General features: G+C 52.0%; 2 protein-coding genes across 9 annotated transcripts in view; one reads left to right on the top strand and one right to left on the bottom strand.

Annotated features, from left to right (window-relative positions):
• Positions 1 to 1,411: 1,411 nt before the first annotated feature.
• On the top strand, positions 1,412 to 5,483 carry ORM1 (orosomucoid 1). Of its 2 annotated transcripts, none has more exons than XM_015117008.3 (6): positions 1,412 to 1,725; positions 2,144 to 2,286; positions 2,484 to 2,554; positions 3,245 to 3,352; positions 3,507 to 3,610; positions 4,750 to 4,973. In XM_015117008.3, the coding sequence occupies exons 1-6, from the start codon at positions 1,612 to 1,614 to the stop codon at positions 4,852 to 4,854; spliced, it is 645 nt and encodes a 214-aa protein (XP_014972494.1). In that variant the 5' UTR covers positions 1,412 to 1,611; the 3' UTR covers positions 4,855 to 4,973. The 2 variants fall into 2 exon arrangements, with proteins under 2 accessions (XP_014972494.1, XP_028690755.1); XM_028834922.2 differs by lacking the exon at positions 4,750 to 4,973 and adding an exon at positions 5,012 to 5,483 and having other exon boundaries at positions 1,427 to 1,725.
• A 2,363-nt stretch (positions 5,484 to 7,846) lies between these two features.
• Positions 7,847 to 23,223, bottom strand: part of AKNA (AT-hook transcription factor) — a 60,909-nt gene continuing 45,532 nt past the window's right edge. For all 7 annotated transcript variants that reach the window (XM_077968226.1, XM_028834921.2, XM_077968227.1 and 4 more), the window contains 8 exons: positions 22,620 to 22,782; positions 19,496 to 19,672; positions 18,444 to 18,559; positions 17,636 to 17,782; positions 15,554 to 15,649; positions 13,862 to 13,978; positions 13,387 to 13,579; positions 7,847 to 9,051 (listed from right to left, as the gene is read on the bottom strand). In XM_077968226.1, the coding sequence (XP_077824352.1) occupies positions 8,799 to 9,051; positions 13,387 to 13,579; positions 13,862 to 13,978; positions 15,554 to 15,649; positions 17,636 to 17,782; positions 18,444 to 18,559; positions 19,496 to 19,672; positions 22,620 to 22,782 (1,262 nt within the window). In that variant the 3' untranslated portion in view covers positions 7,847 to 8,798. The remainder of the gene's footprint in view (positions 9,052 to 13,386; positions 13,580 to 13,861; positions 13,979 to 15,553; positions 15,650 to 17,635; positions 17,783 to 18,443; positions 18,560 to 19,495; positions 19,673 to 22,619; positions 22,783 to 23,223) is intronic.

Genomic DNA, 23,223 nt, shown 5'->3' with positions numbered 1-23,223 from the left:
ATCAAAACCACAATGAGATACCATCTCACACCAGTTAGAATGGCAATCATTAAAAAGTCAGGAAACAACAGATGCTGGAGAGGATATGGAGAAATAGGAACACTTTTACACTGTTGGTGGGACTGTAAACTAGTTCAACCATTATGGAAAACAGTATGGCGATTCCTCAAGGATTTAGAACTAGAAGTACCATATGACCCAGACATCCCATTACTGGGTATATACCCAAAGGATTATAAATCATGCTGCTATAAAGACACATGCACACGTATGTTTATTGCGGCACTATTCACAATAGCAAAGACTTGGAATCAACCCAAATGTCCATCAGTGACAGACTGGATTAAGAAAACGTGGCACATATACACCATGGAATACTATGTAGCCATAAAAAAGGATGAGTTTGTGTCCTTTGTAGGGATATGGAGGCAGCTGGAAACCATCATTCTCAGCAAACTATCGCAAGAACAGAAAACCAAACACCGCATGCTTTCACTCATAGGTGGGAACTGAACAATGAGATCACTTGGACTCAGGAAGGGGAACATCACACACTGGGGCCTATCACGGGGAGGGGGGAGGGGGGAGGGATTGCATTGGGAGTTATACCTGATGTAAATGACGAGTTGATGGGTGCTGACGAGTTGATGGGTGCAGCACGCCAACATGGCACAAGTATACATATGTAACAAACCTGCACGTTATCCACATGTACCCTAGAACTTAAAGTATAATAAAAAAAAAGAATACTTTCTGAAAGTGTTTATTCATACAAATAAAGACTTGAACCATGAGGTAGGAACACAAATGGGCCACGGAATCACTCGTTCCACAGTATATACCAAGTGCCCTTGAAGTACTGGGCACGGCTCTAGGATCAGGGGCGTATTGGTGAAAGAGAAGCAAGCTGCCTGCTCAGATGGCAGGGAATGGGGGAAAACAGGGAGATAATTTCCTGTCGAGTAGTGTATTTACTGGAAATAGACATTCGACTTGCATGTCCCTTTTCGGAAATGTGCCTGTGTCCCGGGCTGGGTTGGGGCCCCACTGAACTTTGGCTCTGACACAGCTGTTGCCACACTCAGTGGAACTGAAGCCATGCTTGCCTTCACCTGGCATCCCTCACCCCAACTCTCCCCACCACAACACACTTCCCATGCCAGCCTGGGGACTCTCAAAGGTGGCTTCATCATTAGGTTTGTGGCGGGGTCGCACTGAAGTAAGTCTTGGCACTCAGAGGGATGGGAATTGAATGAAGACGTGAGATTACTGGCAGGAGCCCTCTCCATGGAAATCTGTGGGCTCACACGTTTACTAATGTTGCTGCAGCCCTGCACCCACCTTGGCCTTGGGCAGCCATACTCTAGGGCTTTTGTAACCTCTCCATGTCAGGAACTCAAATTAGACCTGGGTTTGGAGGCAGTACCCTCAGCTGGCCTTTGGCGGAAGGTTTTTGTGCAAGGCATTTCCCAAGTGCTGGCAGGATTGTGTCACAGACACAAAGCAAACTTTTGCTGGGCTCCAGGTGACCGCCCACAGTTTATTATAAAGGTGACTGCACACCCTGCAGCCACCAGCACTGCCTGGCTCCAGGTACCTCCTGATCTCAGTATGGCTCTGTCCTGGGTTCTTACAGTCCTGAGCCTCCTACCTCTGCTGGAAGCCCAGATTCCATTGTGTGCCAACCTAGTACCGGTGCCCATCACCAACGCCACCCTGGACCGGGTGAGTGCCCGGGCTAGCCCTGCCCTGAGCACATGGGCAGCTACCTCCCTTCTCTGGGCTTCCCTTTCCCTGCTGGTTGTGGTCTGCCCCCCGCTCCTGGCTCTGCCCTTTTCTCTTCTGGGTCCCTGGGTGAAATTCTCACCAGCCCAGGGGACTCTGGAGGCACCCCCTGACTGCTTCCAAACTCAGAAGCCTCACTGCAGAGTCCTTCACAGAGTACGGTTCTGTGCTGGGGCTGGAGGGGCTGCCTGGGGGACAATGACTGATCTTCGGGGAGAGCTCCTGCATGTCCACTGCCCATCAGGGGCCTCATCTCCCCATTTGCAAAATCAGGGAGAGATCTGCCTGAGTCTCTTCCCGGCTGACAGTCAAAGATTCAGCATCAAGCCGCCATCACCAGCTTCCACCTTGTCCCCAGATCTCTGGCAAGTGGTTTTATATTGCATCGGCCTTTCGAAACGAGGAGTACAATAAGTCGATTCACGAGATCCAAGCAACCTTCTTTTACTTTACCCCCAACAAGACAGAGGACACGATCTTTCTCAGAGAGTACCAGACCCGGTGAGAGCCCCCATTCCAACACACCCCCATCTCAGCTTCTGGCTGGAAGACCCTCTTCCTGGCCTTGGCCTTCCCATGGGTGGAACCGGGAGGGCTGGCTTTAATCTCCACCGGACTCTTGCCCCTGGACTGTGATGGGCGATTGGCCACTTCTCAATAATCTTCCTGTTTTCCTCCTGCCTTCTGTTTGGCTTTAGACAGAACCAGTGCATCTATAATACCAGCTACCTGAATGTCCAGCGGGAAAATGGGACCATCTCCAAATACGGTGAGGGCCAGTCCTCAGGCGGGAGGGTTCACCATGGGAACAGGGCAGGCCAGCATAAGGTGGGGGCTGGATATAGAGCCCTGGAGGCTTTGGGCACAGAGAAATAACCACTAACATTTTTTGAGCTCTTACAACGTCCTCAGAAACAACTCTAACAGGACAGTACGAGAATCAGATGAGGAAACAGAAGAACAGAGACCTCAAATAGTTTCCCGGAGGTCACACAGCTTATAATTAGAACTAGAATTGGAACTCCAGGCTGGCTTCAGACCTGCCTCTCTCTCATGCCCTCTTTAAGATCCTTTGGAAACCAAGGGTGGAAGCCTGTATGTTGGAGAGGTGGTGCCTTCAACTATGTCCCCCATCACCCCAGAGATGGCGCATAGCAGGGAGCTGGTGGAGCTGAACTGACACCATTTAGCAGCCCAAGCCTCCTCTCTGGGCCTCATTTTCCTCATCTGTAAAATGGGGAGAAAGGCCCTGACAGCCATGGTCTGTGTGAGGCTCCTGAGATCCCATGTACAAAACGTGCTTGGCGTGGAGCCGGGCATGCAGCATGGACTGGGCACACGGTGGTCCAAAGAAGCCCCGGGCCTTCACTGATGGGCTGTGTGGTCCTGGACACACCTAGGTACCTCACCTGTAGGACAGGCACCATGTTCTCACCCAGAGGCTCTTTTTCCCTTCCAGAGGGAGGCCAAGAGCATTTCGCTCACCTGCTGATCCTCAGGGACATGAAGACCTTCATGCTGGCTTTCGAAGTGAACGATGAGAAGAATTGGGGGGTGTCTGTCTATGGTAGGCATGCTTCGCAGTCCCAAGCTCATGCCCCACTCAGGCCTCACGCCCCATTCACCCACCCCTGGGGCTCGGCCCCCAGAACCCCAGCCCTCCCTGGCCTCTCGCCCAGACCCCATCATATCCCCAGTCAGTCTCCTTGCTCCCCCTGCAGCTGACAAGCCAGAGACGACCGAGGAGCAACTGGGTGAGTTCTACGAAGCTCTCGACTGCTTGCGCATTCCCAGGTCAGACGTCGTGTACACCGATCAGAAAAAGGTAAACGCAAGGGATTGGGCAGTGCCCGCCTTGTCCATGGCCCAACTTGGGCAGCCCCAGAGGCCCAGAGCGGGAGAGCTGCCAGGCAAGGCTGCACAGCTACGCAGCTCTTCTGCCTTTAGGCAGCTGCCTCACTGTAGGGACAGCTAAGCTCTACCGAGGCCCAGGGGTGGTGGATGAGAGTCCTGGAGGGAGAAGTCCCTGTGAAACCAGGGTGGACCTCAAAGCTAACAGGAGGGAACAGCGTGAGCCAAGGAGTTGGGGGATTGACAACTGGAGAGGATGCAGTGCGGGGAGTTACCACCTACAAAAGCCTCCCAAACCCCAGGCTTTCATCTCACCTCCACTCCCTGCTCATTTTTAATACCCGTGCAGTGGGGAATTGATACCATGGTTTTCAATGTCACCCACACTGCAGCACGGCCACAGTCACCATCCCGATTTTTGCTCCAAATGAGAATTACTGTATCGTGAGCTCCTTAACACTTTTCTTTAAACCTGTTTTCGGAAGACTTGTCTTGGAGTGGCCCGTGCCCTAATATCTGTGAAGTCACAGCGCCGATGAGCTCGTTCCCATTTTTAAAATACATACATGCAGCATTTTCATGACTATTCAAAGAAAAACAATTCCATCCATTTGCCACCAGAAATGACCACCAGTGGTGTGAACTAGTGCCCCAGCCCCAGCCCCAGCCCCAGGATCCTGGGAGAGGGCATATGAACAGAACCACTGCAGTCAGCTCACCTGATGCACAGCCTGGTTCCCGCACTGTCCGGCTAGGGAGCCTCGAATGGGTCCCACGGCCATCCTGAGCCTCAGTTACATCATCTGCATAGTAGTGGCGGTGGTGAGGAATTCAGAAGCTGCAGCATAAGGGCCCGGCAGGTCCTAAGTGCTCAGTAAACGTCTGTGGTTCTTAAGGGTCTGAGCTCCCATTTCAGAGGCAAATAAGCTGAGGCTCAGAGACAGAAACGACCTGCCAAAGATCACCCAGCTTGGAAGTGGCAGTGCCAGGGTTGGAGCCCTGGTTGAACTGGTTCCACAGGCCAGAGCGCATTCTGCCCTCTCCCTGGAAGGCCTCCCATCCTTTCCCTGTCCCTCTGCTTCCCCCTCACCCCAACTGCCCGCTGCCTTCTAGGATAAGTGTGAGCCACTGGAGAGGCAGCACGAGAAGGAGAAGAAACAGGAGGAGGGGGAGAGGCAGCACGAGGAGGAGAAGAAACAGGAGGAGGGGGAATCCTAGAAGGACACAGCCTTGGATCAGGACAGAGACTTGGGGGCCATCCTGCCCCTCCAACCTGACATATGTACCTCAGCTTTTTCCCTCATTTGCATCAATAAAGCTTCTGTGTTTGGAACAGCTAGGTTGTTAGTCACTTCTTCATTCATTCATTCTGAAGCCTGCCCTGAGTTGAACCCTGGCCGGGCACTGGATAAGACACTGTCCCTGGTGGGAAGAGCCTCACATGTGCCAGGATGGATGATGACAGGCACCGAGTGCTGTGGGAACCCGGCACTGTGGGAAGACGCTGGCTTCTGCAGACGTCTGGGAAGGCCTCCTGGAAGGGGCACATGAACCAGTCGAGAAAGGTGAGGAGCATAACACAACCTGCTGCTCCTGTGTACAATGTGTGATGATCAAATCAGGGTCATGAACATTTCATTTCCACCACCTCAAATGTTTACCATTTCTTTGTGTTGGGAACATTCAATATCACACCGTTCCCCATAAATACGTACATTATGTGTCCACTTAAAATAATACAAGCAAACAAATGTGAATTTCTAAACTGAGACTAGGGTAAGGCCTTCCTCCTACTAGCAAGATTGTAATAAAACTTCAACTACTCATTAAAAAAAAAAAAAAAGAAACCCTTTCTGTTTCTGCTGCAAGCAAGGAAATGAGAGGATGCATTCGAGTAACCTTGAGGCACAAGACTCGGAACAGGAGTGGAGGTGTGAAATGGTTTGGCTCTGTGTCCCCACCCCAAATCTCACATGGAATTTTCAGCCCCATGTGTTGGAGGTGGGTCCTGGTGGGAGGTGATTACATCATGGGAGTGGCTTCTAATGGTTTAGCCCCATCCCCTGAGTGCTGTTTCTCAGGAGATCTGGTTGTTGAAAAGTGTGTAGCACCTCCCCCTTCGCTCTCTCTCTCCTGCTGTCTTGTGAAAAAGGGACTTGCTTCCTCTTTGCCTTCCACCATGATTGTAAGTTTCCTGAGGCCTCCCAGCCATGCTTCCTGTTAAGCCTGCAGAACTGTGAGTCAATTAAGCCTCTTTTTAAAATAAACTACCAAGTCTCAGGTATTTCTTTATAGCAATGTGAGAACAGACTAATACAAGGTGGATCAGGTGGGGAGAGTTCAGGCATGTGGTGCCCATCACAAGGACCTTATTCCAGTATTACCATGGCCATGTGGGGAGGCATGTTGGGGGTCAAGGCTGCAGGCAGGAAGGCCTGAGTGAAGGCTGCTGTGGGCATCCATGCAAGAGGTAGTTGCCTGGGCCAGGGAAGGGCTGGGGTGATGCAGAGGGCTTGGGGCCCAGGCCAGAGGGGCTGGGTGTCTCCATGGACATGTCCTCAGGGTGCTCACCTGGGAGACACAGAAGAAGGAGACAACACATAAGGGTGAGGCTGGTCCCTGAAAATCAGCTGACATGTTGCAAATATGGAGCCATGAGGTGGAGCCAAGCTGGAGGCATGGCTCACTCAGTGGTACAAGCCTCGAAGGGCCGGTCTCACCCAGACCTGGGTGATCGTGATTGACAGCCTCTTGTTACATGAGGGAAGCAGCACCCCTCCTGTGGCAGAAAAATTGGGCCTGAGTTGTTTGAGTAATTCCATGTGTGCAGCTGTCTACACCATCCCAGGTGACAGGACCATGAGCCTGAGTCCCTGATGCCCCGGGGTCTAGTCCTGTGTCCTCAGGCACCACTCCCCTTTGTACCTCCTATCCTAACAGCCAAGCTCCACAGGGCCAAGACTATGGCACCCTTTGCTCAGCACTCAAACCACTGCTGTGCCCACAGCACGGAGGCTGGGGACACCGACCTGATGTCCTCAGAGGGCAAGGGGACAGAACAGCCTCCGGGGCCCCACAATGGCCTGGAACTGAAGGCTCAACACCTACAAGAAGTTTTTCCATTTCAGTTTTACTATTAGTGAGACACCATTTTAAACCCTACTGAGGAGGATCTGCTGAAAATTAAAACAGAAATGAGTCGTGGTGGGCAGGGCAGGGAGAAGCAAGGGAGACGAGAAGTGGGGAAGGTAGAAGAAAAAGCCACATGAAGAAGAAACAGGAGGTCAAGAGAAAAAGAATCATGGAGGTACAGGAAGCAAAAAACACACAACAAAGAATGTGGACTTTGGAGTCAAACTAATGAGTTCAAACACAGGCTCTCTCCCAAACCAGTTTGGGCAGATGGCCCAGTGGAACCTCACTCTCATCAGTAAAAGCGGGGCAGAGTGAGGGTCTGGAGGGTTAGCGCATGGACTGTGTGAAGCAGGACATGCCCAGGGCTTAGCACAGGGATCAGGGTCCAGCAGCTGCTCCCTAAATGGCAGCTGCTGTTCGCTATTGAAAGGAGCACTGGAAGTCCGGGCACCGCGGCTCACGCCTGTAATCCCAGCACTTTGGGAGGCTGAGGTGGGCAGATGACCTGAGGTTGGGAGTTCAAGATCAGCCTGACCAACATGGAGAAACCCTGTCTCTACTAAAAATACAAAATTAGCCGGACGTGGTGGTGCATGCCTGTAATCCCAGCTACTCAGGAAGCTGAGGCAAGAGAATCGCTTGAACCCAGGAGGCAGAGGTTGCAGTGAGCTGAGATTCCGCCACTGTACGCCAGCCTGGGCAACCAGAGTGAAACTCCGTCTCAAAAAAATAAAAAAAAAATTAAAAAAAAGAAAGAGAGAGAGAAAGGAGCACTGGAGTGTCCAGGTGCATGCTCTTGTAGACAGCAACTTGCTGTGTGCCTCGCTTACATCTCCGGCCTCAGTCAAAAGGGACTTGGTTAGGTAGCCCCACGTCAAAGCCCTCTGCAGTTGAAAGATTTGTGGTTCTGAGATAGGCAAAGGGGGAAAACTGGAGAAACAGAAGCCACCAGAGGGAGGCAGGCAGAGCACCCAACAGCTCCCCTGGGAAAGGGCTTGTCTGGGCTTCAAATTTTCCACCCCATAAACTTGACTTTAGAAGGCAAAAGTTTAATGACACACAGCAGAGACATGGATGGCTTTGGGTATTTTTTTTTTTTTGTCTTCTTTTCTTTTTTTAAGATCAATATTCATTCTTCATTTGCCCTTGTAACGAAAATAGATTTTTAAATGCCTCAAATATACAAACATCATTGATGCACACACATTCCAGAAATGCAGAGGTATGCGCTGCCACGGGGTGGGGGTGCGGGAGGCGGCCTGGCCTCGTGGCCACAGACCGTGCCCCAGCCCGGGCCTGGCAGGTAGCTGGCCACTGATAAATGCCACTGGGATCCTAGGAGAAGCTGGGGACCATGTGTGAGGTACTGAAGGGGACCGCGGTGGATGGCATCCTGGGCACTTTGTAGCTTGTCTCCACCCCAGCAGGTCTGTGGGAAAGGCCTCTGCTGCCATAGAGAAGCTGGACACGTGTCACCCTGGGGCCCTGACATCCTAAAATGCCCCGCTGACTGCCAGTCACTAGGAGAAAGGTCTCCGGCTGTGCCCTTCCCAGAGATGCTTGCCCCAGAGTGACTGGTCGCAGGTGGGGGACAGGGTTGCTCCAGAAACCGTAGGCCTTTCCTTTCTTGTCTGGCCCCCTAAGGAGGAACCAAGATCAGGAAAACTCCCCTGTTTAAAAAAATATCTGTCCATCTGTATACAAAATACCTATTATTAGCGGGAGGTGGACACATGCAGGACCAGGAGAGACTGCCCGAGGCTCCGCCTGGGCCGAAGGAGGCCTCGCTCACAGCACCTCTGTGAGGGGACTGGTGCTCCTGGGAAGTCGCTTCTCTTGGTGACCGAACTGACACCCCCTCCACTTGGAAAGCACAGGGACTGAGCAGGTGGGGCCCGTGCTGGAGGGAGACCCTCCTGGTGAGGAACCATGCGGGCTTTCTGGGCCTCAGCAGCTCCAGCCCACTCCTGGCCTGGCAGGCCACCTGCTCACCCGCCCACTCATCTGTCTCTGGGCCCCCAGTGAAGTCAGAAGAGGCAGGAGCCCCGCAGGCTGTGAGCCTGGCGCAGGTCGGCCGATAGTGAGCTTCTCATCTGCCTGGTGGTGGAGCGGACGCTCTCAGCAGCCTGCACGGCCCGGCTCAGGGCCTTGTTGAGCTCCTCTAGGTCACCCAGGTCGAGCTGGATGGAGTGCCGGTGTCTCCGGGCTGGTGGGGGAGAGGCTGTGGGGGGCCACTCGGCGGCTGGTTGGGCTGAGGTAGGTCCTGCGGGCGCATAGTACCTGAGGAGAGAAGTGAGTGGGCTCGTTACACACAGGGAGGGCTGGGGACAAGCCAAGGAGCACCGCGTGTGGGGTTAACCCCCTGCTAAATCCCAGCTGGGCCACTGGCTCCGACTCTCTGGGTCTCAATTTCTTTACCTCTAAAATGAGAGTAATGAGCACACATCCAGGGATTTCTTAGAAAGATGAAGGAAGATAACAACACGAGTGTCTGACCCAGAACAGGTGTTCAAGGACAGGAAGTTCAATCTACCTGTTCATGTGATTTACTGCCCATCTAGTACATGCCAGCCAGTGTGCCAGGCTCTGGAGTTACAGTGGGACAAGAAAACATGGACTCCTGCAACTTTCTTGGAGCTGGATGTTGGGAAGGCCAGAATCACTCCAGGCCTGACAGCAAAACCCCCTCATTGGAGAATATCTGGGGGTTCCATTTGCCAAGCATGGGGTGCTGGATAAAGGCAATAATTAATAACAATAATAATAATAGGGATTCTGCAGGAGTGGGAGGGTCTGGCCCCATGTCCTGGGAAGTGGGTAGAAGGGCATCCTTCCTAGCCCAGTCCTACAGGAATGTGAGGTGCTGTTTAAAAGTGCTGCGGGAATGGGCTGAGAAGCCCATTGAGATGAAGCACGGATTTCCCTAAGAGGTGACAATGGCATCCATCAGGGCCACTAAGTTTAGGGTTCAAGGAAACCAGCAGTGGCCAAGAGGGGGGTGTGGCCTCAGCACTGTTGAATAAAGGGTATGTGTGGTAGAGGAGGGAGATAAAGAAGCATGGGCCTAAATCAGGAATAAGTTTAGGAGGATGTAGCAGAGTCATTCATTGGCATCTTGTTTGGCACACTGGAAACTCTGGCTTTATTCCTGAGCCCCCACTTTCTAACTTGCATTATTATACAGTGTGTAAAAACAGATGATCCAAACAGACATCTCTCCAAAGGAGATACTCAAGTGGACAATACATACATGAAAAGATGCACATCCTTAGCCATCAGGAAATGCAAAGTGAAACCACTGTGCACCCCCTAAGCTAGCTAACATCAAAAAGGACAGATAGCAACAAGTGTTGACAAGGATGTGGAGAAAATGGAACCCTCAGCACTGCTGGTGGGAATGCAAACAGTGGTGCCACTGTGGAAAACAGTCTGGCAGTTCCTCCAACAGTTAAACCCAGTGCCTAGCCCAGGGCTGGCATCCTCATCTTTGGTACCCATGTACCAGTTGGTGCCTTTATCTTTATTTTACAGATGAGCAAAGTGGAGCTCAGAGAAGCTAAGTGATGCAGGAGGCAGTAGAATGAGCTGGCCTTAGCAGCTCAGGCCCTGGAGTCCTGCCCCAAATCCCGGTCATTCTGTTGTGCTAGCCATGGGACTCTCTGGACAAGCTAAGTCACTTTGCAAGGCCTCTGTTTTCCCACCTAAAACAACCACAGTTAGCAACCTCTCAGCTTAGAGCCAATGGAAAATTCAGGTAAAAAGCCTGGCACTGCCTAAGTCACTTTGCAAGGCCTCTGTTTTCCCACCTAAAACGACCACAGTTAGCAACCTCTCAGCTTACAGCTGATGGAAAATCCGGGTAAAAAGCCTGGCACTGCCTGGCTCCGGTAAGTGCTCCATGAACGTGAGCTCCTAAGACCCAGGGCCAGACAGCTGGAAGGGGCAGCCATGGGTTCACACCTAGGCCCGACTCTCCTCACGTATCTAATGTGTGCTAACTGGCAAGCAGCAGATGCTGATAAAATAATCTGAACTGAATGAACGGGCTTCTTGGATCCCATAAACAGCAGCCTGCCCTCCCTCCTCTAGGGACTGTCTGGTGTAAGTAACTACAGAGGCTCCTCAAATTACGATGGGGGTATGCCCCTATAAACCCGCTGTAACGTCGAAAAATCATAAATCGAACCATTGTAAAAGTAGGGACTGTCTGGGCTGGGTTTTCACACACCCCACCTCCTGTTAATTTGATGACCAACTTGGCCTGAAAGTTACCCAAAACTCTCCCTAGGGCCAACGCTGAAAAAGTCCCTCTGGGCTGCAAAGCCTCGGCTGCAGGGGCTATGGGGCGGCTGCCCAGCAGGGGGCAGCACAGGCCCACTCCACTTTCCAAACTACACTGGTCTCAACCACCGGCCGTTCAGTCCTGCTGACTAGCAAGCAGCTGAAGAAACTTCAGGGTGTCACCAGCGCAAATTCTAGCAGCATTAGAAGCACCATCATTATTGGCCAACTTCTATGTACTATGGGCTCTCCATGCATTACTTCATTCAATCCTCACCGTAACAACCCATTTCGCGGAGAAGGAAACTGAGGCATAGGTATAACCCACCCATCCTGACTTGGAAACAGCAACCTAGTGAGTTCTGCCCACAGGCCTGAGCCTGGAAGAACGTGGAACGGGGCCTCAGGAGAAGTAAAGACTCCATGGCTACCGTGGGGTCACCAAATTCCGGGCAAAACCTTTCCCGACTAATGAGTTGAAACACTAGCAGGCGCTTTCACCGTGTCTGCTGGAGGTCTCAGCATGCAACATTGGTTCTCATCTTTGCTGGAGCGGAAGATTCCTTAACGACTTGCACAGACTCAGCTGAGAGGGCAGCAAGAAAGCAAATTTACAGACCGGGCGCGGTGGCTCACACTTGTAATGCCAGTGCTTTGGGAGGCCAAGGCGGGCAGATCACCTGAGGCCAGGAGGTCAAGATCAGCCGGCCAACATGGTGAAAACCAGTCTCTACCAAAAATACCAAAAAAATTAGCCGGGTGTGGTGGCGCACTCCTGTAGTCCCAGCTACTTGAGAGGGGGAGGCATGAGAATAGCTTGAATCTCGGAGGTGGGGGTTGTAGTGAGCCGAGATGGCGCCACTGCACTCCAGCCTGGTTGACAAAGCCAGACCCTTCCTCAGAAAATACATACAAATAAAGAATTTTTTAAAGCACACTTATAGGCCTGGTTCCCGAATAGAGGACCAGGGTTGGATGGTGCCTTGCACCCCTGCTCCACCGAACACCAGCCCTCACAGCGACTCAGGCCCTCACTGCCCACACACCCAGGCTTCTGGCAACACAGCCACTGAAGATACCCAGTCCCAATCGACTCATTTCACAGCAGGGGAAGCAGGCAGAGAAGTAGCTGCTGACAGCTGAGACGAGACAGGTTTCCTACTTCTGGGGACTGGGCTTTTGTGCCCTGCACACTCCTATCATGTTGAACTCACTTTTACTCCTTTTTCTTCCTACTAGTGACAACACTGAGCAACAGCAACATTCTCTGTGATGGCGAAGCTACTGTTTGCTCAGCAGTGAGCACGTGCCCACACGGCACCATAAACTCCACATACATCTCATTGGGTTCCTGCCATGTGCCACACTTTATCCTCACGCACAGGATTAAGTACGTGGTTGAGACTCTTCCCCCATTTAACAGATGAGGAAGCTGAGGCTCTGAGAGGAAGTTCGTTTGCCAAGGCCACAGTACTACTAGGGGGTAGATGGGACTCCACCGTAGCTCTGGCCAACTCCAAACCCACGGCACTTCTGTCTTAGCTGCCCTGCCTCTCCTGGCTTGACTGATGTTATACCCAGAATCTGTGCAAAAAGTCCTATAATATATCCGATCAGGACTCCTCAAAGAAGTCCAGGTCATCAAAAACAAGAACGTCTGAGAAACTGTCACAGCTGAGGGGAGCCTAAGGAGGCATGACAATCGCACACCGTGTGGGATCATGGATGGGATTCAGGAATAGAGAAAGGACTTTGGAGGAAAACGGCCTGAAGAAACTATGGACCTCAGTTACCAACAATGTGTGGACATTGCTTCACTGATGTGGCCAGTGTGCCAGATTAACGTAAGATATTCATAATAGGGGAAACTGTGTGCGGGAGTGAGGAGGATCGTGGGAATCTCTCTCGACTATCTGCTCTATTTCCCTATAAATCTAAAACTGTCCTAAAAAATAAAGTCTATATTTTTAAGAACCCCAGTGCTCATCACTTACTTGCTGAGAAAACCCATAAGGAAAATGGAAGATGGTGAGGATTCTCAGTCTCCACAAAGTTATAAGCTCCCAGAGGGCAGGGCCCTCTTGCTAGCCCCCTTCACTGCTGGGTCCCAGGGCCGAGCACTCTCCTTGGTACGTGGGTTTGTTGAGTGACTATTTGAGTGTTGGCTTTGTTGAGTGACTACATGAGTGCTGGGCTCCTACTGAAAGTTATCCACGCAGGGATAAAACACAGGAGGAGTACACTGCATCTCAGCTGCCCCACACAGGTCTGAATGCTAACATATTCAGTGATCTACACAAAGAGGCTGGGAAAGTCAGAATGAAAGGCTCTTACACAGCGGCAGGTGGATAAGGCATGATGGGAACCGAGGAGATGTAGGCAAAGGCCGGAGGGGCTGGTGCTGGGGGCGCTGTCGCCAGATACCACAGTCCGGGGGGCGGGCGTGGCGACGACCCCGCCTGCTTGCTCCTCTGCTTGGGGCTGGGAGTTGAAGGTGCTTTTCTCCTCTTGGTGGCCTTCTCTGCCCCTATCAGGGAGGGAACAGCACAGAGACAGAGTCTGACCACTTGGGCAGATCCAGCCATGGATGGAGGGTCCACCCAGCCCTTCCCCTATGAGAGCTGGACAGGCCCTACCCTGTAAGACTCCATGCTGGGCAGGTCTCTCTTTGGGAAACAAATCCTCTGCCCCGGTTGCTCTGTCCCAGACTGGGAGAACAGCTGCCCCAGTTAAACTCACGCAGGTCTAATAACCCTGGTCAAGGAGAGCTGAGGGCCTGGCTAAGACAAGAAGTAGTGTTTGTCCCTACCAGAGGTGGCTGAGCCTGGACCATCTGCCTCTGGGGGAGAACCAACTCGACCACACAGGGGACACTGAAGGGTATCAGCGGGAGGCGGTCCCAGTGGGTCCCCTGTGGCAGCACCACCTAGAAGAGGAGGAAGAGATGTCAGGGGAGGATTACGTCTAAATCATCAGATCGGGAGCCCCCACACGGGCCTTCTGCAGCACTGAGCTCTCCTCGGGACCCACTGCAGAGGAGACAAGCCGCCTCCGTCTGGGTGATGACACTGACAACAACCATGACAGTGAGAGCAAGCATTTAATGAGCCAGGCCCTCTGCTAAGAGCCTTCTTGCATTATTTTATCAAATCCAACAAGCCACTGGGCTAGCCACTGTCCTCACTCCCCCACTTTACAGATGGGGAAATTAAGGCTCCAAGACGTCAAATAATTGGCCAAGGCCTCAGAGCTGGGAAGCAGTGGTCCTTGGATCCTAAGCCCGGGCTCTCCCAAATGCAGCCCACCCCCCATCCCCCACCCCCAGTGAAACAGACCCATTCTCCACGAGAGAGTGACCCAGAACAGTCCCCCAGGGAATCAGGGGGGTCAGTAGAGGCAAAAGGGAGCAGGCGGAGAGAGGGAGCCATTGTTCTCTTCCCACTCAGATCCCCAATGCCACACCTGGGTGAGTTCCAAGGCTGATGTGTTTCTCTTTCAGGCCTCGGCTAAAACCACCACTCCCTCTGGGAAGCCCTCCCACCCACCCAGGCAGAGTCAGGCAGCCCCCAGCCCCACTCGTGCTCCCTTACCCCAGCTCTGGTCACTCTGCTTTGTCATGTGTTCCTTGGGGACAGGGCCCAGGGCCACATAAGGGTAAGTGATGTGTGAATGAATGAATGAATGCATGAACGGAGAGGCCTGTCAGGACTCTAACACTAGCATAGGCAGAGCATAGCAGTGAAGAGGTGGGACTCTGGAGTCACAAAGACCTGGGTTCAAATCCTGTTTCTACCACTTGTAAGCTGTGTGCCCTTGGGCAAGTTACTTAACCTCTCTGCGCCTTGGTGTCCTTGCCTATAAAATAGATGTAACAGTACTGCAGTACTTAGTTCATAGAACTGCGAGGATTAATGTATGCAAAACCCTTAACATGATACCCTCTATACAGAGGGACTTAATAAATAGCTCATTATCATCAGTTATTATCATCACAATTGCTTGAAAAGTCCTAGAGACCATCTTTTCCAATCCTTTGATTATAGATGTGGTGATTGAGGCACAGAGAAGTCAAGGAACTGGCCTAAAGTCACACAGCAAGTAAGTGGCAGAACTGGGACTGGAACCCATTGCCTGGATTCTCGGACTGCTGCTCTCTCTGCCACTCCTCCCTGTGGGTTTGGGGGAAAGTATGAGGGGTGAAGGGAGGATGGAGGGAAGAATAAGATATAATCACTGATGCCAGGCCCCCTGCTGCCTGGAGCCCACCTATCAGGACCCTTCGGGAACTTCTTAAATCAAGGAGGGTGGCCTCAGGCAGCAGCACCTGGAGCAACAGATGTGATGGCAGGACACCCAGAAAAATCCTGGGTGCTGCTGGTCTGTCCCTATAACCCACTGCTAAGTTCAGGGCAGGCCAGATCTTGTCAAGTACACACTCCCCTGAGGGCAAGACGCTGCAGCCACGGCTGCCTGGGCCAGTTTTCCAGGTACCATTCCTTACCCACATCCTGGGTCCTAATGGGCCGGCAGTGGGGACAGGAGACTGTGCCATTGCCTTTTGGGACCGCCTTAGGGGACTGAACATGGTATTCGTGGCCTGGGGAAAGAAACCAGAACTGTCAGTATCAGCCCTCTGGATGGACGCAAAATTGAGGGGGATTCTGGAATAACGATCTCCTCTTCCTCCAGATGGTTTTAATAGTCTCTGTCTCTCTCTCTCACGTGTGCATACGTTGAGTGTGCACACACACGTGTAAAATATGTACATATGTAAGTATGACACACATACACACATATACATCATCATACATTTTTGTGTCTGTTTACTGTAAGCTTTTTCCAGACTCCTACTCTGTTTCATCTCAGATCCTAGAACCAGCTGACATCCAGTAGCAACCAACACACCCAGGCTAAGTCAGGATTTGAAAGCAGGCCAGGAAGAAATGATAAGCAAAGCAACAATAAGAAATGAACAAGTGATGCTATTCCCTACACCCCGACTTGCTGGTTTGGATCTGAATGTCTCAGGCACCGGGTCAGTGGCATTTTCTCCTCATGCTCTGAGTGGCTGTAACATGGGGATAAACATAGCGCCCATTTCACAGGCTTGTTGGGAGGACTGAATGGGGCCATATCCGTGTCGTGCTCCGCCCAGTGCCTGGCAGCTGTAAAGCACTTGATGTTATTAGAAATCTGGATGGACTGTGGCTTCCTCACTCATCCCTGAATTTCTTCTGGATGACACCTGAAGCCACTGTGGAGAGGTCTCATCATCTCATTTCCCTCCTGTGCTGTTCTGGCTTTGTGTATGTGGCACTGAGGTGATTGCTCTTATTTTCCCAATGCAACAGATGAGGAATCTGAGGGTCAGAGAGGCTCAGAGCCATTTTCTGAGAGACTGACTTCACAGTCTTTGATCTTGACTTCTACACTCTCTTCCTCTCATTGTGTTGGAAGCATTTCTCCAGGTTGAGCTCACTTTTAAGGGTTGAGATTACTTTTAAAGGCTGCACAAAACCTCATCCAATGATATCATCTCTTTCCTTTTGCTAGGAAGTCCACAGAGATTGGGCAGTGAGCTTGGAGGTGCTCCTGCTACTCTCACTTCTAACTCCTTGGCCTCTGTCGACTCCCTCATTACGCTCCATGGAGCAGACATGTGCCTCTGGCCTCTTGCCTTGTCCCCAGAATCTGAGGTCAGCAGCCCTCCCTCCTCTGCAAGGTGTCTGTGAGAGACACTGCCTTTACTATAATTACCTACTGGTTATCATCTTCTCTCCTACACAGTCAGATTCATGAAGGTGAGAACCATATATATATATATTTCAGATGGAGTCTCACTGTCACCCAGGCTGGAGTGCAGTGGCACAATCTCAGCTCACTGCAACCTCTGCCTCCTGGGTTCAAGCGATTCTTGTGCCTCAGCCTCCCAAATAGCTGGGATTACTGGCACGTGCCACCACGCCAGCTAATTTTTTTGTATTTTTAGTAGAAACGGGGTTTCGTCACATTGGCCAGGCTGGTCTTGAACTACTGATCTCAGGTGGTCCTCCCACCTTGGCCTTCCAAAGTGCTGGGATTAGAGGTGCGAGCCACCACGCCCGATCCATATTTTTTTGTTAATGTTAAGCACTTGAAATGCTACCATGTGTCATCTCAAGTCTTTACTCTGTGCCAGGTCCTACTTCCTGAGACACAGGGGCCCTGTGGAAATGAGAACCTGAAGGAAGCCAGGTGCAAATGGCACATCCAATTCAGTGTCCACCCTATACGTTCGGAGCCGGAAAAGAGCAGGTGATCAGAATCTCTAGGATTGACCAGCTGAACAGGCTTCCCAGAACCCAGCATGGGCCCTGGCAAAGGGGAGACATCAGAAAGTGTTTGCTGAATGAATGGATGAATGAATGAATGAACAAGTGCACCGAGATTCATGGAGGCAATGCTTCCCGGTTTTCATCTCACGGAACAAATAGAAAATGATATGTGAATGGCCCACTGGGTATATGGAAAAGGCTTCTCATAACAGAGGAGACCCCCCTGACGCCAGGGGCTGCACCTATCCCGGCCCTCCCTCCTGACCTACCTGTGTACTGGCCCCGGAAGGTGACCCTGTCTGGCCATCCAGCACTGCCCACCCCTCTCTTTCCATCCCGAGCTGCCTGTGGACTGTCCTTGGTGGTCTTGCTCTTCTCAGAGAACAGTGGCGGGGAGGGCAGCTCAGATTCTGAACCTGAGGTGGAAAAAGTGGGACATCAGAGGGGGCAAGGCGGGGGGGGTCACACAGCTCAAGGAGTGTGTATACCATGAGTTTAGGCTCTGGGGCAAATGCCTGGGTTTTAATCCCCAATCTCCCCCTTAGGAGTAACAGCTGGCATTTCCGGAACCCTGCTCCCGTGCCAAGCGCTACTCTGGACGCTGTGTGTGTGCCGTGTTGGGCATCTTCACAGCAATCCCACGAGGTGGACATTGTTATAACTACATGGTGAGCTGTCCCTTTAACTGCTCAGAGCAGGTAAACAACTCGGCCAAGGACAAGTGGAGGGGAGCTCGGTTGATCCCGGCTACTGACTCCAGAGCCCTGATCCTTTAGCACGTCCCCTGCGCTCACTGGGCTTCGGCGCCCTTATCTGTGAAATGTGGATAATATGACCATCTTGCAGTGGAGGTTAAGCAAGATGGCAGCTACAAAGTCCTTACAGACACCCTACACACAGTAGGTGTGCAGGACATTAGAAGTGCACTGTGCTGCATAGCACCGTAATATCCTAAAACAGATGCACAAAAACCCTTCTCCAAGTTTCCTTGAATGCTGTTGCTGTGGTCTCTGACCACTGAGCCAATATACTCAGACTGTGGCCTCCAGAAATCAGCCTTGGCAGGTGGTCACTTACTCAGGGACAGTCGGGGCACCTCCCGAGGCACTGAGGAAGATCGGGCTCGCTGCCTTCCTGCAGGGACAATCTGCTCTTCACCTCTAGGCTCACCAGGCAATCTCTCTGTGGATTTACTAGCAAAAGGAAAGAGAGATGATGTCACTGGATGCGGTTTTGTGCGGCCTTTAAAGGTGATTTGTGAGAAGCTCAACCTGGAGAAATGCTTCTAACACGATGGAAGGAAGAGAGTAAAGAAGTCTGAAGTCAGTTTCACAGAAAATGGCTCTGAGCCTCTCTGACTCTCAGTTTCCTCATCTGTCAAGTGGGGATAATAAGAGCAATTACCTCAGAGGGTTATAAAAAGATAAATGAGAAAATGTTCAGATAAAACCCTTCATCAAGTGCCCTCCCATAGAAACACTCAAAAGAAGCCAGCTGATTTTATGTCATTGTCATAAATGAACCAACACCGAATTAGTAGGTGAGAGGGTAGGCATCCTGGCAATGTGTTCTAACTCTTTGATTGGGTGGTGGGTCCAGGGATATTCATTGTATTATTCTTTAGTATTATTATTATTATTTTGAGACAGTCTCTTTCTGTTGCCTAGGCTGCAGTGAGGTGGCACGATCTCAGCTCACTGCAACCTCCGCCTCCCAGGTTCAAGTAATTCTCCTACCTCAGCCTCCTGAGTAGCTGGGGTTATGGGCACGCACCACCACGCCCGGCTAATTTTTGTATTTTTAGTAGAGATGGGGTTTCACCATGTTGGTCAGGCTGGTCTCGAACTCCTGAACTTGTGATCTGCCCGCCTCGGCCTCCCAAAGTGCTGGGATTACAGGCGTGAGCCACTGCGCCCGGCCTATTCTTTATTATTAACATAAAGGTTTATATTCTTTTGTGCATCAAATACTGCACAGTGAACAAATTCTACAGTGAATGAATGAATGAGTGAGTGAGAGAGGGATGTGGCAGTGCCTGAGTCCATATGTCTGGGGAGAGCCAGAGGCCAGCCAAGACTATCCTCTGTAGCTGCCACCAGGACAGAGGTGAGAGTTTTGAGGTCACCCACCTGCCATAATGGGAGCCCCAGGTGGCTGGGGAGTCCGCTGGTCGGCCGCGGGTCCGGGCGGGGCGGTCAAAGACAGACGCTGGGCATGCTGGGCTGCCCTGGGGTGGCCGGTGCAGGCTGTCCTCCAGCCGCAGACGGAGCCGGGACACCTCTTCTTGCAGCTCACGGATGGCCTGGCTGGGGTTGAAGTGGAGACAGAAACAAAGAACAGAGGCATGAGGAACAGACCTGCAGCCACCCCAGAGTATGCCAGGATGTGGCAGCCTTTGTCCCTTCCCAGCAGGCACACGGTCTAGCTCTGCTGTCAAATGATTCTAGAACTTTCCTGTGCAACACTTTTCTTGCTACACAACTTGACACCTTTCTGAGTTCATGTCCCTGTGCATTCAGTGAACAAAACAGAACCTTTCTTTGAAGTTTTCCCTTCCTAACACACGGAGTCTGAGTAGCTGCTCAAAACACCAGTGACAAATTCTCAAGATGGAGATGAGGATGCAGCATAGAGAGGGCCTTAGCTACAGTTCCGCCATAAAATACCAACCTTCACTCTCTGTCCAGGCCCAGCTCCTCTCCCTACCACCGGGCAAGCCCATCTCTCCAGACCTGGCAGAAGATGCTTGTCCACCGTCTCCCCATACAGACATTGAGCTGCCAGCAGACAAGAAGGAAGCGGGCTTCCTGTCTTATAACCCCTGAGGCCCTGCACCTCGTGGGCACTCAGGAAACAGTACTGCGGTGGATCTGGGCTTTGAGACAGAGCAGAATAAAGCGCTCTGTGTGGAGAGCGGACAGGGTGACACCTTGATGCTTCCTAGCACCACCTGAACCAAGAGGGCTGACTGAGGCAGCTGGAAGCTGTCTGCAAGGCTGTCTGCAAGGCTGAAGTAAATCCTGGTGAAACCCCCGATGTAGTCCAACCTCCAGCCACCAGCATTGAGAGAGTAAATCCTGTTTGCGTTTCTCTGCAATCAGTCCCTGCATCTCCAGGGTCTCGTTTTGTGGGCATTGCTGGCACTGCAGCAGACAATTCCACCCAGACACCCCTCCCCACAAGACCCCCTCAACCACAGAGCAGCGTTAGAGCCTGGGCTCAGCAAGGCCACCCTCCAGGCTGATGCAGCCTCAACATCTATTCCTTGGTCTGGCTTCCGGGGTGGGAATTCCCATCGGGGCCATTCTTGCCTGGTGGCCCCTAGACTTGTGGGTGAGTGTCTCCTGGTGCTGCCTCCAGCAGACATGAGCGCTCAGACGAGTGTGTCAGAAGCAGTGGAGGCCTCTTCCTGGCTGTGCCCCAGCGCGGAGTGTGTGTGTCTGAGGGCAGCAGGTTCCCTTGGTAATCCCCAGGGAGACGCTTGCTGGTGTTTCTGAGGCAAAGCCATGAGGGCAAGGGTGGGCGGTGGCTACAGGAGAGTGACATCTCCCCTCCCCCAGTTAACTCCTGAAAGGGAGAGCTCTGGCTCCCAGTCAGAAGGCACTAAATACTTACAAGGCCAGGGGCGTGAGTCAACCACTTGGGTATCTCAGTCTCCCTGATGGAACGCTTTAGTTTCTTACTGGCACTTAACATTCATCTTTCTCTGCAAAGTTACTCCCCTGCCTCTGCACATGGCATCAGCATCCACCTGACTGGCCAGACAGAAATCTGAGTCACTCTAGACCCTCTCCTTCCCTGAACACCCCTGAAGTTACTCAGTTACCAAGTCTCGTGGGCCCAACTTCCAAAATACCTCTTTCCAAATGAATCCCTTCTTCCCCTCTGTAGGGGCCCTCCCCGAGAACCCAGGTCCCATCATCTCCTCCTGGATGAGGCAGCCTTCTCAGCAGTCTCTTGGCCTCTGTTCTCACCCTGCTGGTGGCCAGAGAACCCTAAAACATAAACCTGCCTAGGCTACGTCCCTGCTTGAAATCCCCTTCCCTGTCCTCTCAGCCTTTGTGCACTCACGGAACATGCAGTGAACGTCTCCCCTTATCCACGGCCTTCAGGCCCTGTAGGATCTCCCATAGGTCTCTCCTATCTACCCCTCTCTTCCTTTACTGCTCAACACCCCACCCCCTCACACTAGAGGATCTGGCCGACTGTTTAGCAACTCCAAGGTGATGGGCACTCTCTCACCTCTAGGCCTTTGCACATGCCATTCCCTCCGCCGAAGATACTCTTCTATCTCTCTTCCTTCTGATGTCTGCTGAGATACCACTTCCTCCCGGAAGCCCTCTCTGAAGCCTCTAACTGGACTAGATGCTCCTTCCCTATGCTCCCACGGTCCTTTAGTCCTCTGCCATCACCATACTTATCACAATGGGGGGGCACCACTGCCTGTTTCTTTGTATGTTCATCTTACAAGATGGTAAGCCTTACGAGGCCTAGGATAGAGTCTAGTCCACTATTGTATTCCCAAGTCCTGGCATACCCTACAGAAACAAGCCTCTAATTCCTCCACTGATGTCAGAGGAGTCTGCAGGGGTAGACTTACTAAACTCAGACAAGGAAGCCAAACGCCAGCAGCTGGATACAACTTTGCATGTAGGCAACATGACAGCCTCATGACTGTTCGAGCCAAAGAAGCCTTGGCTGGGCCACCGCCGAGCAGTCTCCCCAGCGCATCCCGGGACAGACACCCCCTCCAGCAAGGGCATGTGAGGGATCATTGGCCAAAAGCAACTAAGGGGAGATGTGAGAGAACTGACCAAGCGATTTTACCATTTCTGTTCAGCCAAGGAAGTGGAACGTTCTTAGTAGAAAAATGCACACGAACCAGAAAAAAAAAAAAAGAAAAGAAAAACTCAGAAGGCAGTAGCTTCTTGGTCCATACAATCAATGGGCAAATTGCAGAAAAGATACCCCTGGAAAGGACAGGCTTGTCTTGGAAGGGAGATGATAGGGAGAGAGGGGAGAAGTTGCAGCACCAGAAAGGTGAATCCTTAGGTCATTTTCCACTGGCTGGAGAAGTGTCCTCGATGTCTGGATCAATGAGGTCCCACAGAAACGCTGGGAGCTGGGAGCCTGGTCCCACCACCACTACCTGTGTGAGCTGGGCAGGTCTCCACCTCCACCCCCTAACACATCGCATCATGCTCCCATCCGTATGATGAGCTTGAATTCCCAGGATCCAAGTGTCTAACTTACTCTCGCCCTGCCCTGGTGAGCAGGAAGTTGGGGATGGTCTCTGTTGGTCCACGGGGCAGAGGGGCAGTGGCAGTGGCGGGGGTTGGGGGCGGGCTGATTGTCTTGCTGGGAAGGAGCTGTTCAGAAATCCGTTTGTGCCCCTCAAACTCTGAGCCAGGAACCGCTAGGGAGGCAGAGAGAGAACCCAAAGTGAGTTTAAGCAGAGAGAACTTCCAAGCTCACACCTGTGCAGGTGGAATGATGGAAGTGAAGAGACGGTGCCCAGTTCAAGGTCACAAAGGAAGCTCCTGATGAGGCCAGTGACCCACACTGACCTCCAAACCAGATCTAGATTTTGCTGGGAGTGTGGGGTGCTGAGTTAGGCCTGCCCCGCTGTTTCTAACCAGAACCCCTCCTCCCACCCACCATGACACCATCCAAGTCTTCAGGAACTTCCTCTGCAAAGAATTAACCGCTTCTTCACCTGGTTCGCCCAAGACTTGATCACCTTCTCACCGTGTTGTTGTGGGGCTGGCTTCAGAGCCTCCTCTGAAATTACAGTCACCTCTTTCCATGTATGCATGTTTCTGGGGAGAGCATTAATAACTTTTAATGAATCTCCCGA

The sequence above is a fragment of the Macaca mulatta genome, chromosome 15 (genome assembly GCF_049350105.2).
Source record: "Macaca mulatta isolate MMU2019108-1 chromosome 15, T2T-MMU8v2.0, whole genome shotgun sequence".
Lineage (NCBI taxonomy): Eukaryota > Metazoa > Chordata > Mammalia > Primates > Cercopithecidae > Macaca > Macaca mulatta.
The sequence above is the reverse complement of the archived record's forward strand: the minus strand, read 5'-3'. Positions and strand labels throughout refer to the sequence as shown.